General features: G+C 36.9%; 3 protein-coding genes across 3 annotated transcripts; 2 read left to right on the top strand and 1 right to left on the bottom strand.

The window, feature by feature from the left end:
- Positions 1 to 1,370: 1,370 nt before the first annotated feature.
- On the top strand, positions 1,371 to 7,088 carry vps37bb (VPS37B subunit of ESCRT-I b). Its single transcript, XM_079599289.1, has 4 exons — positions 1,371 to 1,594; positions 2,430 to 2,601; positions 3,996 to 4,066; positions 5,362 to 7,088. The coding sequence occupies exons 1-4, from the start codon at positions 1,481 to 1,483 to the stop codon at positions 5,737 to 5,739; spliced, it is 735 nt and encodes a 244-aa protein (XP_079455415.1). The 5' UTR covers positions 1,371 to 1,480; the 3' UTR covers positions 5,740 to 7,088.
- A 48-nt stretch (positions 7,089 to 7,136) lies between these two features.
- Positions 7,137 to 11,747, bottom strand: tuba7l (tubulin, alpha 7 like). Its single transcript, XM_079599288.1, has 6 exons — positions 11,606 to 11,747; positions 10,982 to 11,204; positions 9,821 to 9,969; positions 9,044 to 9,196; positions 7,861 to 8,388; positions 7,137 to 7,438 (listed from the first exon to the last, which is right to left on the bottom strand). The coding sequence occupies exons 1-6, from the start codon at positions 11,606 to 11,608 to the stop codon at positions 7,145 to 7,147; spliced, it is 1,350 nt and encodes a 449-aa protein (XP_079455414.1). The 5' UTR covers positions 11,609 to 11,747; the 3' UTR covers positions 7,137 to 7,144.
- A 648-nt stretch (positions 11,748 to 12,395) lies between these two features.
- sec14l7 (SEC14-like lipid binding 7) lies at positions 12,396 to 21,335 on the top strand. The gene is made up of 12 exons (XM_079599094.1): positions 12,396 to 12,507; positions 13,303 to 13,378; positions 14,092 to 14,135; positions 15,059 to 15,121; positions 15,210 to 15,398; positions 16,733 to 16,828; positions 17,843 to 17,903; positions 17,993 to 18,076; positions 18,197 to 18,303; positions 18,808 to 18,947; positions 20,399 to 20,568; positions 20,716 to 21,335. The coding sequence occupies exons 1-12, from the start codon at positions 12,454 to 12,456 to the stop codon at positions 20,817 to 20,819; spliced, it is 1,188 nt and encodes a 395-aa protein (XP_079455220.1). The 5' UTR covers positions 12,396 to 12,453; the 3' UTR covers positions 20,820 to 21,335.
- The last annotated feature ends 43 nt before the right edge of the window (positions 21,336 to 21,378 follow it).

Here is a 21,378-nt window from a genome sequence, read left to right as displayed (position 1 = left end):
GCTCAGGTAAACTGACACTGAAAGTATGGAGAAAGCTGGATAAATACAGAGCAAGAAATACAAGCCTTCCACCGAGACGCTTGTGTATCAGTTTGTTTGGCCATGCTCGAGCTTGTTACAGCAGTATAGCGGGATTCTGATTGGCTGTCAATGTTTTCATCGTTCATCAGCGGGGAAAAAATCGTTCTGAAAGTTTTTCCAATGGTATTCTTTCTCTGAGAAGTTATTGTTGTACTCTGATGTATTTAGAAATATTTTTAGAACTAAATATTTATCGTTATTGTTATAGTTATCGCCCTTACCATGCTAAATATCAAACAAATGACCATAGCCACTAGCACTGACAAAATTAATACATAAAAAAAGACCAAAATATTCTGAGATAGTGTTCTCATTTATTTATTATCGGTAGACACTATAGTATTTGTGGCAGAAACTATGGTTAATCTATGGGTTAAATCAATACGAAATGCAAATGAGGATCTTTTTGATGAAATTTGAGACATTTGCATTTCTGTCCCTCCGTTGATGGTTACATAACCGTACGCTTCAAAAAGTTCATAAAAAGATACTAAAACTAATCCATATGAGTTTATCGGTTTAGTCCAAATTTTCCGAAGAGACTCAATCGCTTCATATGATGAACAGATTGAATTTAGTCTTTAATTCACATATAAACATTGATCTGTGGACATTAACAGGAGCTCAAGCAATGAACCTCATTGGTTCTCGCGCGTCAAGCAAACATGCTTGAGCTTCTGTTTACCACAACTGATGTGTTTGATGAATGTTTATATGTGAATAAAAGACTAAATTCAATCTGTTCATCATATGTCTCTTCAGAATTTTTTTACTAAACCGTTTAATTCATATGGATTAGTTTTATGATCTCTTTATGAACTTTAGTGTGTAGTAGTTGCGTAGCTCTCAATGGAGGGACAGAAAACTCTCAGATTTAATCAAAAACATCTTAATTTGTGTTTCATAGATGAAAGAAAGGCTTATGGGTTTGGAACAACATCGAGGGTGAGTAATTAATGACAGAATTTTTATTTTTGGGTGAACTATCCCTTTAAGACAAATAAAACAGATGCTTAAATAAACAACCAGAAATAATACACTAAAATGATTGTGATTTTAATTGAAAACAATTATTAAAACATTTAATTACATATAATATAATTAAATAATAATGTCTAATACTATAAATGAAAAACAATTGTGTCCAAATTCTAGGAAAATTAATGTGAATGTATAAACGAAAAGATGTTAATGTTTATATACAAATTATATAATAAAACTATATTTACTAAATCCTTTTCCATGAATGGCCTTCTTGACGTCGCTCACACGTCCACGCGCGTGACGTCACGTCCATTCACAGGCGCTGATTTGTCGGGAATTACTCGACTTCCGGTCGAGGAGAAACACAAGAGACTTCCCTGCGGTAGCGGAGAGACACACACACAATAACAAAGCCATGGGAGAAATGTCCGGCTTCGAGAACAGATTTCACTCGTACTCCGCCACACAGCTACACGAACTGCTGGAGGACGATGACAAGCTCCGGAACATCGTCCGGGAGATGGACGAGGTTGGTGACCGCATACATGTCAGCCACGAAACGCTCATTTTATCCTGAAATATGATCATAGTTCCTCTTGACAGTGAGTGTGGGTCAGTGACAGGTGCGCGAGCTTTGATTTCACGGCTGGTTTTGTGATAATTTGTTGTTATCTTGAATGGAGCCCTTTCACCTTTGACTGCATCAATATTGGTAGATGTAAAAGTGTTGTTGACGGAAGGAGGGGCAGGATACGTAGATGGAATAAAAACAGTGTTATAGTTCAGAATGGAGGCAATAGGAACTGCTCATAAAATAAAGACAAAATATGATTGTGATATATTTAAGACTGGCATGCATTTATTGTGTATGAACGGACAGATTCTGTCAAACAAACGTGAAATCTCTTCTGGATTGATTGTGTTCAGCCATTTCATTACTATGTATAACAATGCTGATATTACCTTCATATGATTAATAATTAATAAAGGTTAATTTCATGTAACCTTTGATTTTAAAATGGTTTATTACATTATCTATGGTCCATTCTTAACTAATATATTTTTTTTAATACAATTATTTATTTAAGTTCTTGACATTTGTCCTTATTCCAATATAAATATACATACACTATCATAAATGGTAAGTTTTCCATGCAGAATGCTTGCAATGGTTTTCATTTATATAACTGGTGTGGTTAGTATAATCCAAAGTTGACGCAGGAATTATTTATTGTGTTTATTTTACTTTGTGAATTCCATATTAGGGTATTTTTGTTCCTCATATGTTCGTTGCGCATTGATTTCATCTAGGACACCAGAGGTTTGACTAGCTTCTCTTGTTTGTGACTTTGTTGCCGTCACAGATGCAGGAGATGCAACAGAACAAAGAGCTGACGATCGCCAGTAACCGCAGCCTGGCCGAGCAGAACCTGAGCCTTCAGCCTGAACTGGACCACCAGAAGATCCAGCTGACCAAACGCTACTGCTGTTTACAAGATCTGCACGAGTCCTATCAGATCCGCAAGTCCACGCTAGGTGACATGAACACCACACTCTTCACAAACATGCGTTCTGTTTAAAATGATCAAACAATAGCATTAAAACTAAAGATTTTGTTAATAGTTATTTGGGTCCGGTTCCTCTAATAGAACACCTGTGTGAAATTGGGGAGAACCGACTTCATACATATACTGGAAATCACCAGCTGATTAAACCATTTGACACACACGTGCCAATTACTTCCAGACATTTTTAAGCATGACTTAAGTATCCAAATACTTAGAAAAACTTTAAATAATTCAAATATTTCAGTGTAGACGGGAACGTAAAAGAGCACACCTTTTTTTTATCCAAACCTTTCTGTCTTCCTCCTTTGGTGTAAAACAATTAAACATCCCGGTAAACCTGTTTGACAACATAATGCTTCCTTTATATAGAGGAGGTTTGCTCTTCTCTTTCCTCTGCACTGGATACTGATCATGTCAGGGCAAACTGATACACAAACGTCTCTGTGGAAGGCTTGTATTTCTTGCTCTGTATTTATCCAGCTTTCTCTATACTTTCAGTGTCAGTTTACCTGAGCAAAAGTTTTGAAAGTAATCGTGTTTATCAGGGTCAATAGGATACGGCAGACAGACAACAGTTACGGCAAGCAATACAAAGAATAATTTCCAAAAGGAACCACACTGATGTAAAGTTATACATGTTACGACCCGGCTCCAAGCCATAACATAAAGAGGACAATTCACAAAATGGGTTTACATAAAGAAGAATATACGTTTATTTAAAGTTAAACAAATAATGTCTAGGGTCAAAAAACATAAGGTAACCATAATAAATATCAATACAACATCAAATCAATAAATGGTTGGAAATGGGATTGGTAGAAATCATAATGGGAACACAAACTCAATAACCCACCCTTCACACAAAGATACAAAACAAAAATGAGAGAGACTTGATAAAATCCAGGAGATCCTTAAATAAGTTGCCACAGGTGCAGCCGATTTTCAATAAGGCAACTCCGCCCACAGAGGAATTGGACCTAGAATTGACTCAAAAAACACTAAAATTAAAATTAAAATTAGGGACAGGACCGTAACAATACACACTATGCAAAACACACACCCATATTATGAGGATTTCTTCATCACAGACTGTATATGAGGCTTTAAAGGATGCAGTGACATGACTTTCATTCATTCGTTTTTGCATTTATGCACAACTTGATCTTCTGCTTCAAGTATCAACCGTAATTATCCCTCCATGATTTATTGTTTTACACAATAATGTTATTTCTAAGATAACTGTCCAGTTAAAGAATGCAATATTAATGAGTCTAATGGAGACAACCGGATGCCACTTGGTGAATTTCAGAATATTTCAGTTTGTTCTGTATGTAATCATGATTTAAATGGGATCTTTTTCAGGACACAGTTCACTAGACACGTTGCTGGCTCTTTTGCAAACCGAAGGAGCCAAGATCGAGGAAGAAACGGAGGTGAGGACATTTTTCCTATTTTCTTAAATGCATGACATCATTTGCTGGTTTTTAACTCTTATGTCAAGTCATCTTCATTTATATAGCGCTTTTAACAATGTAGATTGTTTCAAAGCAGCTTCACAGAGATAAACGTATAATTTAAGGTAACAGATTGTTTTGGCTTTATAGCAGTTCTTGAAAAATGTTATTTTCCTGCTAAAGTTAGTTTTGATTGATTCACTTTCGTTGAAGTGATCATTTGTTATTAAATTAGGGGCCGCTAAGACGACACAGTTCTCTCTACACAGACTTTAAACGCGAACCTTTGATAAGCGCTGATGGCGCTCACGTGCGCATCAAGAATTAATTCTATAGTTATAAGCGTTTGAATATATATGCGCAGGTTTGTAATTCCCTGCAAACCATGCATAAACAACCTACTTGTCTTAAATTTTGATACATAATTTTATTTATCACTTCGGGGTAGGTACGCAGAATTCTCCCACAATGCTTTATCTGTAGAGTGGTAAAGGGATCCTCCATAGGGAGAGGCTAGTTGGCACTTCAGGGCTGCGTTGACATCGGGTCCAGGCAAAGGTCCTTCGTCAGATCTGGATCCGGCAGGCTGCGGGAAAACTTTGGGATAAACAAAGACACTAAAATTAGCGTAGATGCAATTTTTCTTATGATGTAACGAGTACATCAGGATTTAATAATAATAATTCGTTACATTTATATAGCGCTTTATCTGAGACCTCAAAGCGCTTTACATAGAAGGGGGGAATCTCCTCAACCACCACCAATGTGCAGCATCCACTTGGATGATGCGACGGCAGCCATATTGCGCCAGAACGCCCACCACACACCAGCTTACTGGTGGAGAGGAGACAGTGATGAAGCCAATTAGTATATATAGGAGGATGATTAGGAGGCCATGATGGACAGCGGCCAAGGGGCAAATTTGGCCAGGATGCCGGGGTTACACCCCTACTCTTTATCGAAGGACATCCTGGGATTTTTAATGACCACAGAGAGTCAGGACCTCGGTTTAACGTCTCATCCGAAGGACGGAAGCTATATTAAGGGAAGTGTTCCCAGTTCCGGCTGACCTAATCTATGCAGCCTAACATTGAATTATAGAAGTCTATAATGTGTTATGCGAATGCTAGGTCAAAGAGATCTCTTTAATCTAGATTTGAACTGACAGAGTGTGTCTGCTTCCCGGACGATGGTAGGAAGACTGTTCCAAAGTTTTGGTGCTAAATAGGAAATGAGATGTGTAACGTCTTAAGATTCTCCCACGTGTTTTCTAGAACATGGCCGACTCATTCTTGGACGGATCGTTGCCTCTGGACAGCTTCGTTGACGACTACCAGAGCAAGAGGACGCTGGCGCATCTTCGGCGTGTGAAGATCGATAAGCTACAGGAGATGGTGCTGAAGGGTGTTCATCTTCCTCAGGGTTCCTGTAACGATCCTTCACAAGCTCAGGAGACCCTTAACTCCAGCGCACCTTTCCAAAGGCTAGCTAATGGTTCTCCAGCTCATGCAAGACCATCAGCCGCGTCACACCCGTACAACTCTCAGAGCATCAGTGCTCCTCTGCCGAACATGGTGCCCTCATATTCATGTCCATACCCTCACGGCCCCGGCGCTGGTCTTCCTCCGCAGGCTGGGTTTATAATGCAATGATGTTCTTCTGCCTGACCCCTTCCATTAGAATGTGAAACGCCATTTTATCCCTTTTCTTTAGATGCACTTTGTTTTTAAACCGCGGTGGGTTTCTGACTCATTTGCAGGTCCACACAGAATCTGTTCCCGCAGAACTCATTCTCTGCTAGTTGTATGTATTAAATATTTAGGCAGATGTAATTATCTCTAATCTCAGCTCCATTCAAGACATTTCAATTTTAATGCAGTCCACAGAATGTGTGTGTGTGTGTGTGTGTGTGTGTCCATAATCAGCACAGATTCTGTGTGGACCCCTACCTGTTGGTTAACGATATATTAACATCAGTCCAAATGCTATAAGATGCATTACTATGATTCAGAATCACAAAAAGTTTTCATCAGAAAAGTAATGTAAATTACTTATTAACAATGGGGGTATTTTATTTCTCATTTGACTGAAAATGATAATGAAATTAATTTGATACTCAAAAAAGATTCTTATGCACATATAAGACAATTTTACTGTGTACTTTTGTATCTGTGAGGAAACCTTCCTATTGTCACTGTAATGAAAATGAGACGATATTTGCATTTAGGACTTCTGGGTTAAACTGACCAAAGATGCACTCCACCTGTCCCACGAGCTGTTACGTGGTTTGGAATATAGTTTTGTTGGACTTAACCTTCCATTTTTGTTTTCTTTTAACAGTAAATGTCTAAATGCTTACGTGGCATTAACAGACCAGCCTGACTGTAGGTCTGCTATAAAAAGACTTTCTTGGTGTTAATCAGACTTTAGTAAAGTTGAATTATACTAAACTGAATCAAACTATCCTCAAACAGCTAACATATTAAATATATATATGATTATATTATTAAAATAACCAGAACACCGTTTACAACGTCTCCGAGATGTAAAGTGATGTATTTTGGCACTGATGAAATCTGTATTTGTAGAGAAGTGCAGGTACTCTGATGTAAAAGTTGTCATGCTGAGTTGTGACAGTTCTTGTGCACATTTTCTATGAAGGATGTTATTATGCAAGTCTGTAACGTTAGAGAGTAAAGTCACTTACACTGATGTAAGTACAGGTAAAAGAAATCAAAATGTGCCTTGCAACAGAACAATAGTGATGTTTAAAGAAGAAAGCATTTAATCACCGTCGCTGAGCTTTGATGAATCTTCGAAGCCATCTACAACTTTCAGTTTCTGAAGACAATTAATGGCGCAGAACCCTTTTGAACTGTTTTATCTATAGTGTGGTAACCTGTAACACTCCTTATGTAAAGTACTGTACATTGTAGCTGTTTGGATTAGTGGTTTATTGGTGACTAGATTTTTTTATGCTGATTAATAAACCTAAAAGACTAACAAAAGAAGTCAATATTTATTGCTATGTTCAGAACATTAAGAGTAAAATCACATTTATTCTTCTCCCTCTTCGCCTTCTCCGTCGGGAGTGTCGACTCCCACCTCTTCGTAATCTTTCTCGAGAGCGGCTAAATCTTCACGGGCCTCCGCAAACTCGCCCTCCTCCATTCCTTCTCCAACGTACCAGTGCACGAAGGCTCTCTTCGCGTACATTAGATCAAACTTGTGATCCAGACGGGCCCAGGCCTCGGCGATGGCTGTGGTGTTGCTCAACATGCAGACTGCCCTTTGAACTTTGGCCAGATCACCTCCTGGAACCACAGTTGGCGGCTGATAGTTGATACCGACCTGATTATAGTAGAAGAAAAGCAGTTTAAGAAACACGTTTTTCCTCACGTAACAAAATCATGCGAATATTTACAATCCTGTTTAAAAGTGTGAGGTCTGTAAGATTTTGTTCTTCTGCTCACCAAGGCTGCATCTATTTGAACAGTAAAAACTGTAATATTGTGAAATATATTTTAGAATGTAATTTATTCCTGTGATCAAAACTGAAATCACATGATCTTTACTGCTGACTATCATGTTATTTCTAAGAATGTAATTTCTCACTTTCCACAATCCAACAAACCCAGATTGAATGTTGAAAACCAGCGCTGATCAGTGCCAACGGGTAACCCACAGATCCAACAAAACCCAATGAAGTGTCTGTTGCCGTCGGCCGGTGTCGGTCGTGCAGTGTGAATTGCCCTTCAAAGACACAGACTGACCTTGAACCCTGTGGGACACCAGTCCACAAACTGAATGGTCCTCTTGGTCTTTATGCTTCCAATGGCGGCATTGACATCCTTCGGAACCACGTCTCCACGGTACAGCATACAGCAAGCCATGTACTTCCCGTGCCGGGGGTCACACTTCACCATCTGATTGGCCGGCTCAAAGCAAGCGTTGGTGATTTCCATGACGGACAGCTGCTCGTGGTACGCCTTCTCGGCGGAGATCACCGGGGCGTACGTGACCAGGGGGAAGTGGATGCGAGGGTACGGCACCAGGTTGGTTTGGAACTCTGTCAGGTCGACGTTGAGAGCGCCGTCGAAGCGCAGGGAGGCGGTGATGGAGGACACGATCTGGCCGATGAGGCGGTTGAGGTTGGTGTATGTGGGCCGCTCTATGTCCAGGTTACGGCGGCAGATATCATAGATGGCCTCGTTGTCCACCATGAAAGCGCAGTCTGAGTGCTCGAGCGTGGTGTGTGTGGTTAGAATGGAATTGTAGGGCTCTACCACTGCGGTGGAAACCTCAAGAAAAATCACACAGAAAACAGTTTGATGTATTTATAATGTTTTTCATAATCAACTACAATTTTACTTTTTCTGGGGAAAAAGTGAGTGGTTCTTGATGTGGTTTCCAGGACATTGCTATGTGGTTGATACAGTGTTTTACGGGGTTAAGTGGAGTTAAGTGCAGTAAGAATACTACTTAAGGTTACTGGTTTGATCACTAAGATCTGTGTCCATCTGCACCTTTTAACTCTTTCCACAAAATTAATTCAACCCAGTCTTGCTCATTAAAGTCATCATAACATGAAAATCTATAATGCCTGTTATAGATCTTATTGGGAAAGATTCATCCATGCATATATTTTCTTTTTAGATCAACAAATGATCTGTTTCAGATTAAACAAAATCATAACTCGATAATCTGGTGAAATGACAGACCTTTCTCTAGAGATGTTTGCTGGACTTCTCCAATCATTTAGTCCACTTAAACCCGCCCCATTCTTACAACTGCAAGCTTCTGCTGACAGATTGAGACTAGTAGCCTGCCATCATTTTTCTTTTTTCAATAATCCATTTCACTCGTATGTATGTAGGTCACAATTTATATGAAAATATCTGACCGTACTATGGTTTCATTGCGACTTTAAAGTGAAGGGAACTAAAAATATGGTACCTTAGGCGAAGGGTAAACGGCAAACTCAAGCTTGGCCTTCTTGCCATAGTCAACGGACAACCTCTCCATCAACAATGAAGCAAAACCCGATCCAGTTCCACCGCCAAAGCTGTGGAAGATGAGGAATCCTTGTAGTCCAGTGCACTGATCGCACTAAAAACAAAGGCACAAACTATTAGTTCATCTATAAAAAAGTATAAGCAGTAGAGATGCACCGATTGATCAGCTGGTGACCGGAATTGGCTGATTTTCACATGATCTGCCATGACCGGCCAGTCAGTCTGACGTGCCGATTTTATGGCGGTCAAATGCACTTGTTAATGCATGATTAACATCGCGCAACATGAGTGCATTCACACCGGGAGCAGGAGTATCGCTGTTCACGCTCAATTAAAGTGAAAGCACACTTTTGATGGATAAAAAATTAATATGATTTCACAAAATATAAGTGCCACAAAAAGTGCCTAAATGCACAGAATTTGCGTGTCTAGTGTGTTTTAACAAGAACTGTAGTCCATGACAGAAAAGAAAATGAAGACTCAAAAAAATTTATAGAAAATGAACCCATTTAAACTTGGGTAAAAGTATATGGTGTTTTATAAAATATATATAGAAAATAAATATTTGTGTGTGCTGTAGTTAGAAAAAATGAAATCGGAATCGGCTAAAATCGGTATTGACAGGTCAAACTCAATGAAAAATCAGAAATCGGCCTAGAAAATGGTAATCATGCATCTCTAGTAAGCAGTATTAACTAAACAGAGAAAAATGTCTTACCAGTTTGCGTACGCGGTCAAGTACCAGGTCTACGATTTCCTTGCCAATGGTGTAATGGCCTCTGGCATAATTGTTGGCGGCGTCCTCCTTCCCAGTTATCAGCTGCTCTGGGTGAAACAGCTGTCTGTATGTTCCAGTTCGAACCTCATCTGAATGGGGGGAAATTAATTTAAAAAAAATTAATTTCTTTCTTCTGCTTAAGACAAAAGAAGATATTTTAAAGAATATGGGTAATCAAACAGTTGATGTACATTGACTTCCATAGTATGGAAAAAAATACTATGGATGCCTATCAACTGTTTGTTACTCATATTCTTCAAAAGAAACCAGAATAGAAATTCATACAGGTTTAGTCTAAAAAACTTGAGGGTGAGTAGATGATGACATAATTTTCATTTTTGGGTAAACTCACCATTTAAGTCACCATGCAATCAAAATTGACCATTTTTAATTGAATAACGGTGTATTTGTTATAAATGACTTACCGTATTCGTGCACATTATTTTAAAAAAATGTAATGTGTAATCTTTAATCAAAATAACTTTAAAACACATAAAAAGTAATACAATTTTTATTTAAATTTAAATGAAAACAGAAAATATAAAATAAAAGCTATAAAAAATGTTTTATTAAAAAACATAATAGTACATAAAAAAAAATTTGGAGACGAGGGATTGAAAAAACAGGTTTTTGTCAATATACCATACAATATACCAGACTTTTACTCACTGTGATTTTGCCAAGCAAGACATGTTCCTTGATCAACATGTTGATACTCGATATGGTCCCAACCATATACCTACCTCTAAACTTGACCCTTACTCACAAGCTATCCCTAAAATCAGAGGGAAATTATAGGTGAATAACACCTAACCCTGGTTGTAAGCCTAAACTTGACATTAACTTTAAACTTGTCCCTCAAATCTGATTGGTTGATTGGTTGTTGAGCAACAAAGATGTTGATCCAGGAGGAACAGTTGTCACTTGGTGAAATCAGGTTCATCACTTTTACTAATGTTACAATATAATTTGGTAACTTTAACTAAAAATAATAATGAAAACTATTTTTATGATTTACAGTAGTTACAGTAACTGTAGTGAGGTATTTTTGACATTTTTTAACACGTCTAAAAAGGTAGTGAAGTGTAAATGCATCCTGACCGACGACAGTGGGTTCGAGGTCCACGAACACGGCTCTGGGAACATGTTTCCCGGCGCCGGTCTCGCTGAAGAAGGTGTTGAAGGATTGATCTCCGCCTGAGGTGGTCTGGTCGCTGGGCATGTGTCCGTCCGGCTGAATGCCGTGCTCGAGACAGTACAGCTCCCAGCAAGCGTTGCCGATCTGAACTCCCGCCTGACCAACATGAATGGAGATACACTCGCGCTGAAGGAAAAAAATGTATCAAATTAATTAGTTTTAAACAAATGAATTGCCAACTCGTTTAATTGTATCATTAAGCACCATATTATTGATAAAGTGAAGCTTATAAATCGGAAAAAAAAGAATGACCGTTGGTCGGCTAACGGCTTAACTTTTTCGAATACTGACAAATTTACTCACCATTTTTAAGGAGTATTTTAAGGAGGTTTATTATTTGACAAAATAATACTAAAAAAATATCAAATTAATTAGTTAAAACAAATTAATTGCCTAATCGTTTAATTTGATCATTAATCATCATATTATTGATACAGTGAAGCTTATAAATCTGAATTCTGAAGAATGGCCGTTGGTCTGCTAACGTTAACAACTTTTTCGAATAAGTTACTGACAAATTTACTCACCATTTTGAAGGAGTATTTTAAGGAGGTTTAATGTAAATACAGTGTAGATACGAAAGCCTTCGTGTATATATATCTATACTAGAAAGAAATTTGATAATTTCTATTTCTATTTTGTTTTGGATGCGTGGAAATCTTCTCGTCTGCCGATGCCGGTATTGTTGTTTAAAAATTAATTCGCAGGACTTTATATCGCAATGAACTCTGACCCCGCCCACCTTCTCGGTTATTGGATTAATTCAGAATATAATTATAATATGGATGTCAATCACGTGTTGGAGGATTATTATTGGTCCATACCTCAAATATTTAAATATAAGCCTAATATAACGGGAATTTACGTTATGATAAAGCGTTTTAAATCTAAATAGTAGCTTAAATGGATTGTGATTTCTGCCTGTTTGTTTTTCTATTTTATCAGCCTTGCTTGGTCATCAATTCTTTGTTTGTGATCACAGTCCATTTCTCTTGTAATTCTGAAAAGACAATAGCTTACACGGAACCTGTTTTTACAAGCACTTTCAAATAGACATATGTTTATAAATAACTAGTAGCCTATTAGAACACATAAAATGAGTGTATTTGATTATCTTTGAGGGAATAATTAAATAATTTCTCGAAGGGGGAACTTATTTTCAGTTTGAAAGCAGACTGTTGTTGAATCAACTGCTGGCTGTAGTGCACGATTGCAGAGTAATATCAGGCCAGGGATTTGTTTCTATGGATTGTTTCAGAATGACAATGTATCTTGCATTCATTACCTTAGCGACGCGCGCCTCTCGTGACCGGGTATAAATAACAGGTGCACGAGCTCGAGAACTCAGTGCACGAGCGCTATTGATGCTGACAATATGAGCGGACGAGTAGGAGACCTCAGTCCCAAACAAACTGAGGCTTTAGCACAGGCAAGTAAATGCACAAAATCTATTTGTTTTAGCATTTTTATTCCTGAATTTTAAGATATTTTCACTTAGTATTTTGAGTGTCAGTCATAGTTTCGTTTAAAACACACCATCTTTTACATGATAGATATAATAGCTTATAATGATACACTACCGTTCAAAAGGTTGGGGCTAGTAAGATTTCTTTAAAATAAATTAATAATTGTTTTCAGCAATGACGCATTAGATTGGTTGAATTAAAGTGACAGTTTATGTTAGATTGGTTGAAAATACATTTATGTTATGTTATTATAAAATATTTCTGTCAAATATATGCTGTTCTTTTGAACTTTTTCTTCATCAAAGATTCCTGAAAAAAAGGTATTACAGTTGTCACACAAATATTAAGCAGCACAACTGTTTTCAACATTGATAATAATAATAAATATTTCTTGAGCAGCAAATCAGCATGATTTCTGAAGGATCATGTGACACTGAAGACTGAAGTAATGATGCTGAAAATTCAGCTTTGATCACAGGAATAAATTACATTTTAAGGTGCACTATTGCAATATCAAAATTATATTATACAAATTTTTAATTGTAACTATATTTCGCAATTACTGTTTTCACTGGATCAAATAAAAGCAAACTTGGTGAGACTTCTTTCAAAAACATAAAAACCCTCCGACCCCAAACTTTTGAACAGTAGTGCTATCATTATATAAAAATGTTATGCATACAAAACTAACCTTCAGAGTTATTAACCCTGCAGGTCAAATAAATGTTATTATATTTAAATGTCATTTGTTTGGTCAGTTTCGGGAGAAAATACCAGATGTGTTGGATCAACTGTCCAATCAAACCGACCATTACCTTCTCCGGTGGCTAAGAGGTGAGGACAGATTTATATTTATCAAGATTTAATAACGCAAACAACATGGTTCTCGTAACATTTACTTCATGGGAGTTTGATTTCAGGTGAACTTTAATATGAATATAGTGGAGACCTGCTTTTAACTAAATGATCTCTGACTGCGTGGTCATATCGGATGACCTATGACCTCATGAACCTGTGTGTTGATTAACAGAATGCCAGATCTACAATAATCTTCCGGGAACACTTGTGATTATATGGAGGACGATACTTTTACACAGTACTTACAAGTTCTCTTCCATGGAAAAAAACAGAGTTATTTCTAAGATTTATTTAGTTTGTCTTTACCGATTGCTTTATCTTAACCAGTTTTATCTAGAAATCAATAATTTCTGTTGAGATAGAACATCCCAAAACCATCTGCTGACTTTACTTTTTGAGAGGGAGGTTCAAGGTTACATTCTTGTGAATTTATGTCAACATTTACCTCTCTTTACCTGTGATTTTTGACCGTTGCAGAATTATTTGCTCTCATTTGCCCTTTACATACATTATTGTATAATATTATACAGTCCTCATCTAGAGCTATAGTAGTCTGGCATGTACTGTATCTCTCTCTCTCTCTCTCTCTCTCTCTCTCTCTCTCTCTCTCTCTCTCTCTCTCTCTCTCTGTAGAATAATGCTGCATACCTACCTAGATTTTAAAGTTTGGTCTTATATCTTGTTTGCAGCTAGAAGCTTCAATGTCCCAAAGGCTGAGGCAATGCTTAGAAAGGTAATATCACAAACACCCGGGTCTGTATTACAGAAACATCTTAACTCATAATCTGTCTGTTTGGATATACAGTATAAATCTTTTGTAACATTATACAGTAAACATATTTTATTGACACTTTTGGTCAATTTAATGTCCCTCTGCTAAATAAATTTAGGCCTATTCATTTCTTTTTACTGGCCCCAAACGATTCAACGATATAAGTAAAATTACCGTTCTGTTCTTTTCAACATTGATAATAATAATAAAAATGCAGCAAATCAGCATATTACAATGATTTCTGAAGGATCATGTGACACTGCTGCTAAAAATCAGCTTTGTCCTCACATGAATAAATGAAACTTGAAAATAAATGAAAAAATTAAAAGTTACAATATATAAATAGTGAAATAGTGATCATTCACGAAATCTCCACATGTAGAGAAACAATGGTTACAGACATTCTTAAAAATATCTTCTTTTGTGTTCAGCAGAAGAAAGAAATTCAGTCTCACTTTAGATTAGGGTCCAATTCACACTAACTATTAACTACAACTTTTGCCTTAATAAACTCCTAATTACTGCTTACTAATAGTTAGTAAGGTAGTTGTTAAGTTTAGGTATTGGGTGGGTTAAGGGATGTAGAATAGGTTCATGCAGAATAATGCATTAATATGTGCTTTATAAGAACTAATAAACAGCCAATATTCAACTAATATGCATGCTAATAAGCAACTAGTTAATAGTGAGAATTGGACCCTAAACTAAAGTGTTTTCCAGAAATTCATACAGGTTTGGAAAAACTTGAGGGTGAGTAAATGATGACAAAATGTTCATTTAAACAGCCGAGCCACTTTGAAAAATACATTAGAGGAACCAAATTAAACCCCAGAATTATATAAAGTTCTTCTCATTTGGCTTACACAAATCCCTTTATATTCCAGCATCTGGAGTTTCGCAAGCATATGAAAGCAGACACGATCATTGACGACTGGAGGCCACCTGAGGTATATCAGTACAGTACAACTAAAATATTTCTAAGAAGTTCAGAATGGAAAATGCCCTGTTAACACACATATATTGTTCTCTGTCCAGGTCATCGAGCGCTATGTGGCAGGGGGGATGTGTGGCTATGATCGTGAAGGAAGTCCAATCTGGTACGATATCATCGGCCCTCTTGATCCCAAAGGCCTTTTACTGTCGGCTAGCAAACAAGACTGCCTTAGGACCAAAGTCAGAGATGCTGAACTTCTACGACAAGAGTGTCAGAAGCAGTCTGAAAAGGTACCATCTGTCAAATAAAGACCAAATGACTACGAATACATGCCAAACTCAGAAAAAAAGTTAAAATATCTAAACATTCTTAAATTAAAATACACTACTTGAGAAGCACAATTATTTATTTTATGAAAAATGTATCAAAAGGAAGTGTGTTTATGCTTAAAACAAAATATCTGTCCATGGTCAACATCTTGGATCATTTCTGTTAAAGGGATAGTTCACCCAAAAATTACATTTTTGTCATCATTTACTCACTCACAAGTTGTTCCAAACCTGTATGAGTTTCTTTCTCCTGTTGAACACAAAAGAAGATATTTTAAAGAATGTTACACCAGATATTGGCAGCACCCATTGACTTCCATAGTATTTTTTTCCCTAAAACAAAACCATACGAGTGATGGTGAGGGCCAGATGGTGCATTAGCAAAATTCAGAAGAATCACAGCTAGATGCCGTCCACCGTGAATCATCTCTCACTGTTCTTTTGGCTGTGCTGGGATGTTATTATACAAAGGAGTCTCAGTTATGTGAGAAAACTAAATAAATGCAACAAGACTCCATTGGAATCCCAAGAGCCCAATAATGATTGCACATAGACACCGTAACCAGAAGCAACGTTAACAAAATTCAACTAACGAGACATTAATTTCAGTAAGTAAGTAACCTGGTTGCTTACCGTAGGTAAGTTACCGTAATACAATGAAGGAGATTGGAAACTCAAAATACTACTACATATATTGCATAATATTACAAAATATTGTTATCTGAACCACAAAAAAATGTTTTTACGGTGAGGTCAGTAAAATAAACTGAAATTTTTATTATTTTTCTGACCTAATTGGAAGTTTTTTTTCTTGTTTTAAGCATAAACTCGTTTAATTTTAATAATATTTTTCAGAAAGCAAGACTCAGTATCTGTCATTTTGCTTCTCTGGTAAATCTATCTTGATTTAAGAATGTTTTATTTTATTTTTATATTATGTTGTTTATTTTTATGTGTTTATTTTTTTTTATTCTATTTTATTTTTTATTGTATCTTCATTGTGTTTATTCAATTGTTGTTATGCTTGTCTGTAAAGCGCTTTGAGAAAGCTACTTTTAAAGGCGCTATACAAAATAAATATATTATTATTATTATTATTGTGTTCCCTCGTGCCCTTAGCCATTTTAGGGACTAAATATTTAGATTAAAAAAATCTTTCTTTTTTTTGCTGTGCAAAAACTGTGACATTAATTTCTAATGTCAGATATTTTATTATCTGACCCTTCACATTAATTTGCCGCAGTGTTGATGTTTGTAATTGGTTACTGTTGTTTTTGGGTGATTTTATTCATCAGCTTGACAAACACATTGAATCAATCACCATCATTTATGACTGTGAAGGGCTGGGCATGAAGCATCTCTGGAAGCCAGCTGTTGAGTTGTACGGTGAGGTAGGAACATGATGCTTTGTCATTCTTAAACCCAATAATGAGACACAAACTTATAACATTTATATATATAACTACTTGTTCATCACTGTGGCTTAGCGGTTAGCGCACATGCTCGGAAACATAAAGTGCGTCCCAATTCGCGTACTTATGCACTATTCTATGCCGTTTTGTAGTAGTGCGAGTATGTTCACACTGAAAAAGAAAGATTACTTTAAATAACTGGATGATGCACTTTATTAACAGAAAAGACAAAGTGTGTATGTTGCACACTTCATGCACTCAACTGTCGCAGCGTTAAAGGGATAGTTCACCCAAAAATTACAATTATGTCATAATTTCCTCACCCTCAAGTTGTTCCAAACCTGTATGAGTTTCTTTCTTCTTTTGAACACAAAGATGATATTTCAAAGAATGTTGGTAATCAAAGAGTTGACGGTAGCCATTGACTCCCAAAGTAGGAAAAAAAATGCTATGGAAGTCAATGGCTACTGTCAACTGTCTGGTTACAAACATTCTTTAAAAAATCTTATTTTGAGTTCAACAGAAGAAAGAAACTCATACAGGTTTGGAACAACTTGAGGGTGAGGAAATGATGACAGAATTGCCATTTTTGGATGAACGATCCCTTTACGTAGCAGAGGAGGAGACTGATGTTGAATGACAAAATAATGTATAAAATGCACACACTATGGTTGAGTACATAGTGTATAGTGCGTCATTTGGGGCACAACTAAAGAGCTTTAGTGAGTGTACACTTGAATCCATCTTGTGTTATTAACTGGTCTACTAAAGTGGCAAAAAGGTAAATTAATTAATCAGAAATTATTATTTTTAATAATTTGTTACACATGCCTCACAGTGTCATTGTGACAAATTAAATAATGCATCTCCCCTGACTAAGATCCATCTTAACATGTTAATAATCTGTTTCCACACTTGTTGTCAAGCTAAAACAGTAATATTGTGATACCGGTATATTATTTTTGCCTTTTCTTGCTATTATCTTCATTGCAGATTCTGACCATGCATGAAGAGAATTATCCTGAGAGCCTAAAAAAGGTGCTTTTAATCAAAGGTGAGTCATTGTTGCACCAGTAAAATCACATCCCTGATGCTGTTAAACAGTTTAGAAATATTTAAATGCTTTAATTCTCCTTTCTACAGCCCCCAAACTCTTCCCTATTGCATACAACTTGGTCAAACACTTCTTGCGTGAGGAAACAAGGCAGAAGATTGCTGTGCTGGGTTGTAAGCTGTCTAACTATACTATAGCGCTGTTTGTTAAGGCAAACATCATGATTATGTGTGTTACTCATCCTGCATGAATGCTCACGAATGGGAATTTCTCTTTTGATCTCCATCTTCCAGCCAACTGGAAAGAGGTGTTGAGGAACTATGTGGATGCAGATCAGTTACCTGTGGTTTATGGAGGCTCCATGACTGATCCTGATGGAAACCCGCTCTGTAAGACCATGGTGAGATTTACTAGCCAACAGGAGATCCACTTACACTGCTGTTTTGAAAGAAATTAATACTTTTATTCAGCATCGGGATGCATTAAATTACCCAAAAGTAACAGTAAATATTGTTACAACATATTTCTATTTCAAACAAATGCTGTTCTTTTTTCAACATTGATCATCATAAGAAGCTAATTAGCATATTATAATGATTTCTAATAGGGATCATTTGACACTAAACAAATGGAGAAAATTCAGTTTTGCATCACAGGAATAAATTAAGTTTTAAAATATATTCAAATAGCCAACCGTTATTTAAAATCGTAATATTATTTCACAATATTACTGTTTTTACTATATGTTTGAGCACATAAATGCAGCCTTGGTGAGTATAAGAGACTTCTTTCAAAAACATTACTGACAAACATTACAAAATAAAAATCTTACTGACCTCAAACTTTTGAATGGTACTGTACACCAATATTTAGTTGTCTTTACCCATTTGACTCTTCCTCCCAGTTACATTATGGTGGTGTAGTGCCAAAGTCCTACTATGTACGAGACTCTGTCAAAGTGCAGTATGACCAGAGCGTCACCATTAGCCGTGGCTCTTCATACCAGATAGATTATGAGTTGCTCTTTCCAAACTGCTTGCTACGGTAAGTACCATTTTTCAGTGCTAATAGTTATGCATAGCTGTTTTGCACAATATACTCTTAGGGCTGGGTCACACAGAACGCGTTTTTGCTTTGAAAAACGGCAGACGCGGGGAGAGGAATGGGGAAAAAACGTAAGGTCTCGAGACACGTCTTTTAAGAGTTACAAAAGTAGCGCAGTGGTAAAAAACGTGTTCTGTGTGAACGCCCCCTTAAAAAATAAAGGTTCTTTAATGGCATCTATTGTTCCTCAACGAACCTTTAAAGGTGCACTATGTAACATTTTTGTTCAAAATTATCAAAAATGAAGTCAATACATCATCAATTCCTCTGCCAAAACGTGTTTTGTCTTGCCCTGATTCACTATGGTAAGCCTAGTTAGGCTATACGTTTTATATTTTAGACCTGACAGGATGGTTTTCGCGGGTAATTGTGTATGTCATGTACAAAGTTACAACGCTCAATGTTCAAAGCAAAGGAAGATATTTGGTTTTAAAGAAATCATTTTTTAAGGACTACAACAAACGGCTGGTAAGGACTACACAACATTCCTCCCGGGCTAGTGACATCACCAACCCTAAAATTTACATAAACCCCGCCCTCAGCAACGCGATTATCATGACAGAATATGCTAATCAATGACTAGAAGATAGTAACTCCACATCAGCAATAAATTCCTCAACTAACCATTCAGGAATGTCCTGTTGCATTCATGTTGTCACTTCTTCTTGAGTCTCTCCATCATTGTCTGACTCCGGTTTGAACATAAAAGGCTAAAAGTTGTTGAAATTTTCAGTGTGTCAGTGTGAGGTAGGCTAATCGGAGCTGCTAACACACAAACACACACAATCTCTTGAAGCTCGGCCCCTCTGTGACGGGTGCAGCAGCTCATTTGCATTTAAAGGGACACACACAAAAACAGTGCGCTTTTGCTCACCCTCAAAAAGTGACAATTTTAACATGCTATATAAACAAATCTGTGGGATATTTTGAGCTAAACCTTCACATAGACACAATGGGGACATCAGAAACTTATTTTACATTTTGTGAAAAGGGCATTATACCACCCCTTTAATGTCAAGCCCTGGTCATATTCATCCGCACAATCACACAGAGGCGAAGCACAACCAAACCAATGTTCTTCCGCAAAATGCATGCAGTTTTAGATGCATGTTAGAGGGCCAAAAGTTACATAGTGTACCATTAACATCCTTGGAAAGAGTGGAAAAAGTTTTTTTAAATGTTCTTTACACTAAGAAAAAATGGTTATTTTAAGAACTGTTCAATGAAAGGTTCTATAGTGAAACCTAAAATGGTTCTTCTATGGCATCGCTGTGAAAAGCCCTCTTTGGAATTTGTTTTAAGAGTGATAGCATGCAATATACTCCATATAGAGTATGCTACTATTCCATTCTGACCATAACCATTTGTCGTCGTTGTTTTTCTCAACCTAGATGGCAGTTTGCAAGTGAAGGGTCTGATATCGGTTTTGGAATTTACCTGAAGACAAAAGGGAATGAGACAAGTAAAGTGCAAGCCATGCAGGAAATACTGCCTACCGAACGTTACAATGCCCATCTAGTTCCAGAGGATGGATCCTACACCTGTGAAGAACCAGGCATCTGTATGTTTGTTTTGAATTTTACATTTTAGTTCTTGGTGATATTCCGAGCAATTGAATGATAATAAAAGCATGGATTTGCCAACAAGTTGTGCTGTCTGCCACATGGTTCACTTTATTTTTGCTGAAAACAATCCTTTCTCTCTATAGATGTGGTTCGATTTGACAACACTTACAGTGTGATCCATTCAAAGAAGGTCAGCTTCACCGTGGATGTGCTTCTACCTGAGGGACACACAGGAAAACAGGCATAAAGCCCGACAGGAATCAGACATATATCCAGCATTAGATCAGATTACATCACTACTACGATGTGTGGATGTCATTGACCACGGGAATGAAGTACTACATTAGGGTTTTTAATTTCACAGTTTTTAGATAATTTTATAAGATGAGTAGTATTATTATAAATAATTATGAAAAGCGATTGCACACAGACAGTTCCTGAAAAGATGTTGTATGAACTTTCCGATATTTGAATTACAATTGTGTATGACAAATGGAAGGAGACAGACTGATGGGGACTATTTGGTCAGAGAACTTCCTTTCTTAATGTGAAATAACTATAATTATGGCTTAATGAGATTATCTCTCAATGAATATGTCACGGAATTGCATCGAATCACAGCAATTATCATACAACTTAACTCATGTCAACATTAAATACTATTATAGGAAGATTGTAATAATCCTTATAAATAGTAATAGCAACCTCTTGTATAATCTAGAGTATATTTTAAATGAAGAATAAAACACGATGTTGATGAGTCTATGTCTACTTGTAACACTAGAGGACGCACTTGCATCACATTC

This window comes from Phoxinus phoxinus (assembly GCF_949152265.1).
Source record: "Phoxinus phoxinus genome assembly, chromosome: 23".
Classification (NCBI taxonomy): Eukaryota; Metazoa; Chordata; class Actinopteri; order Cypriniformes; family Leuciscidae; genus Phoxinus; species Phoxinus phoxinus.
Note: the sequence above shows the minus strand (reverse complement) of the source record. Positions and strands in the feature narration are given on the sequence as shown.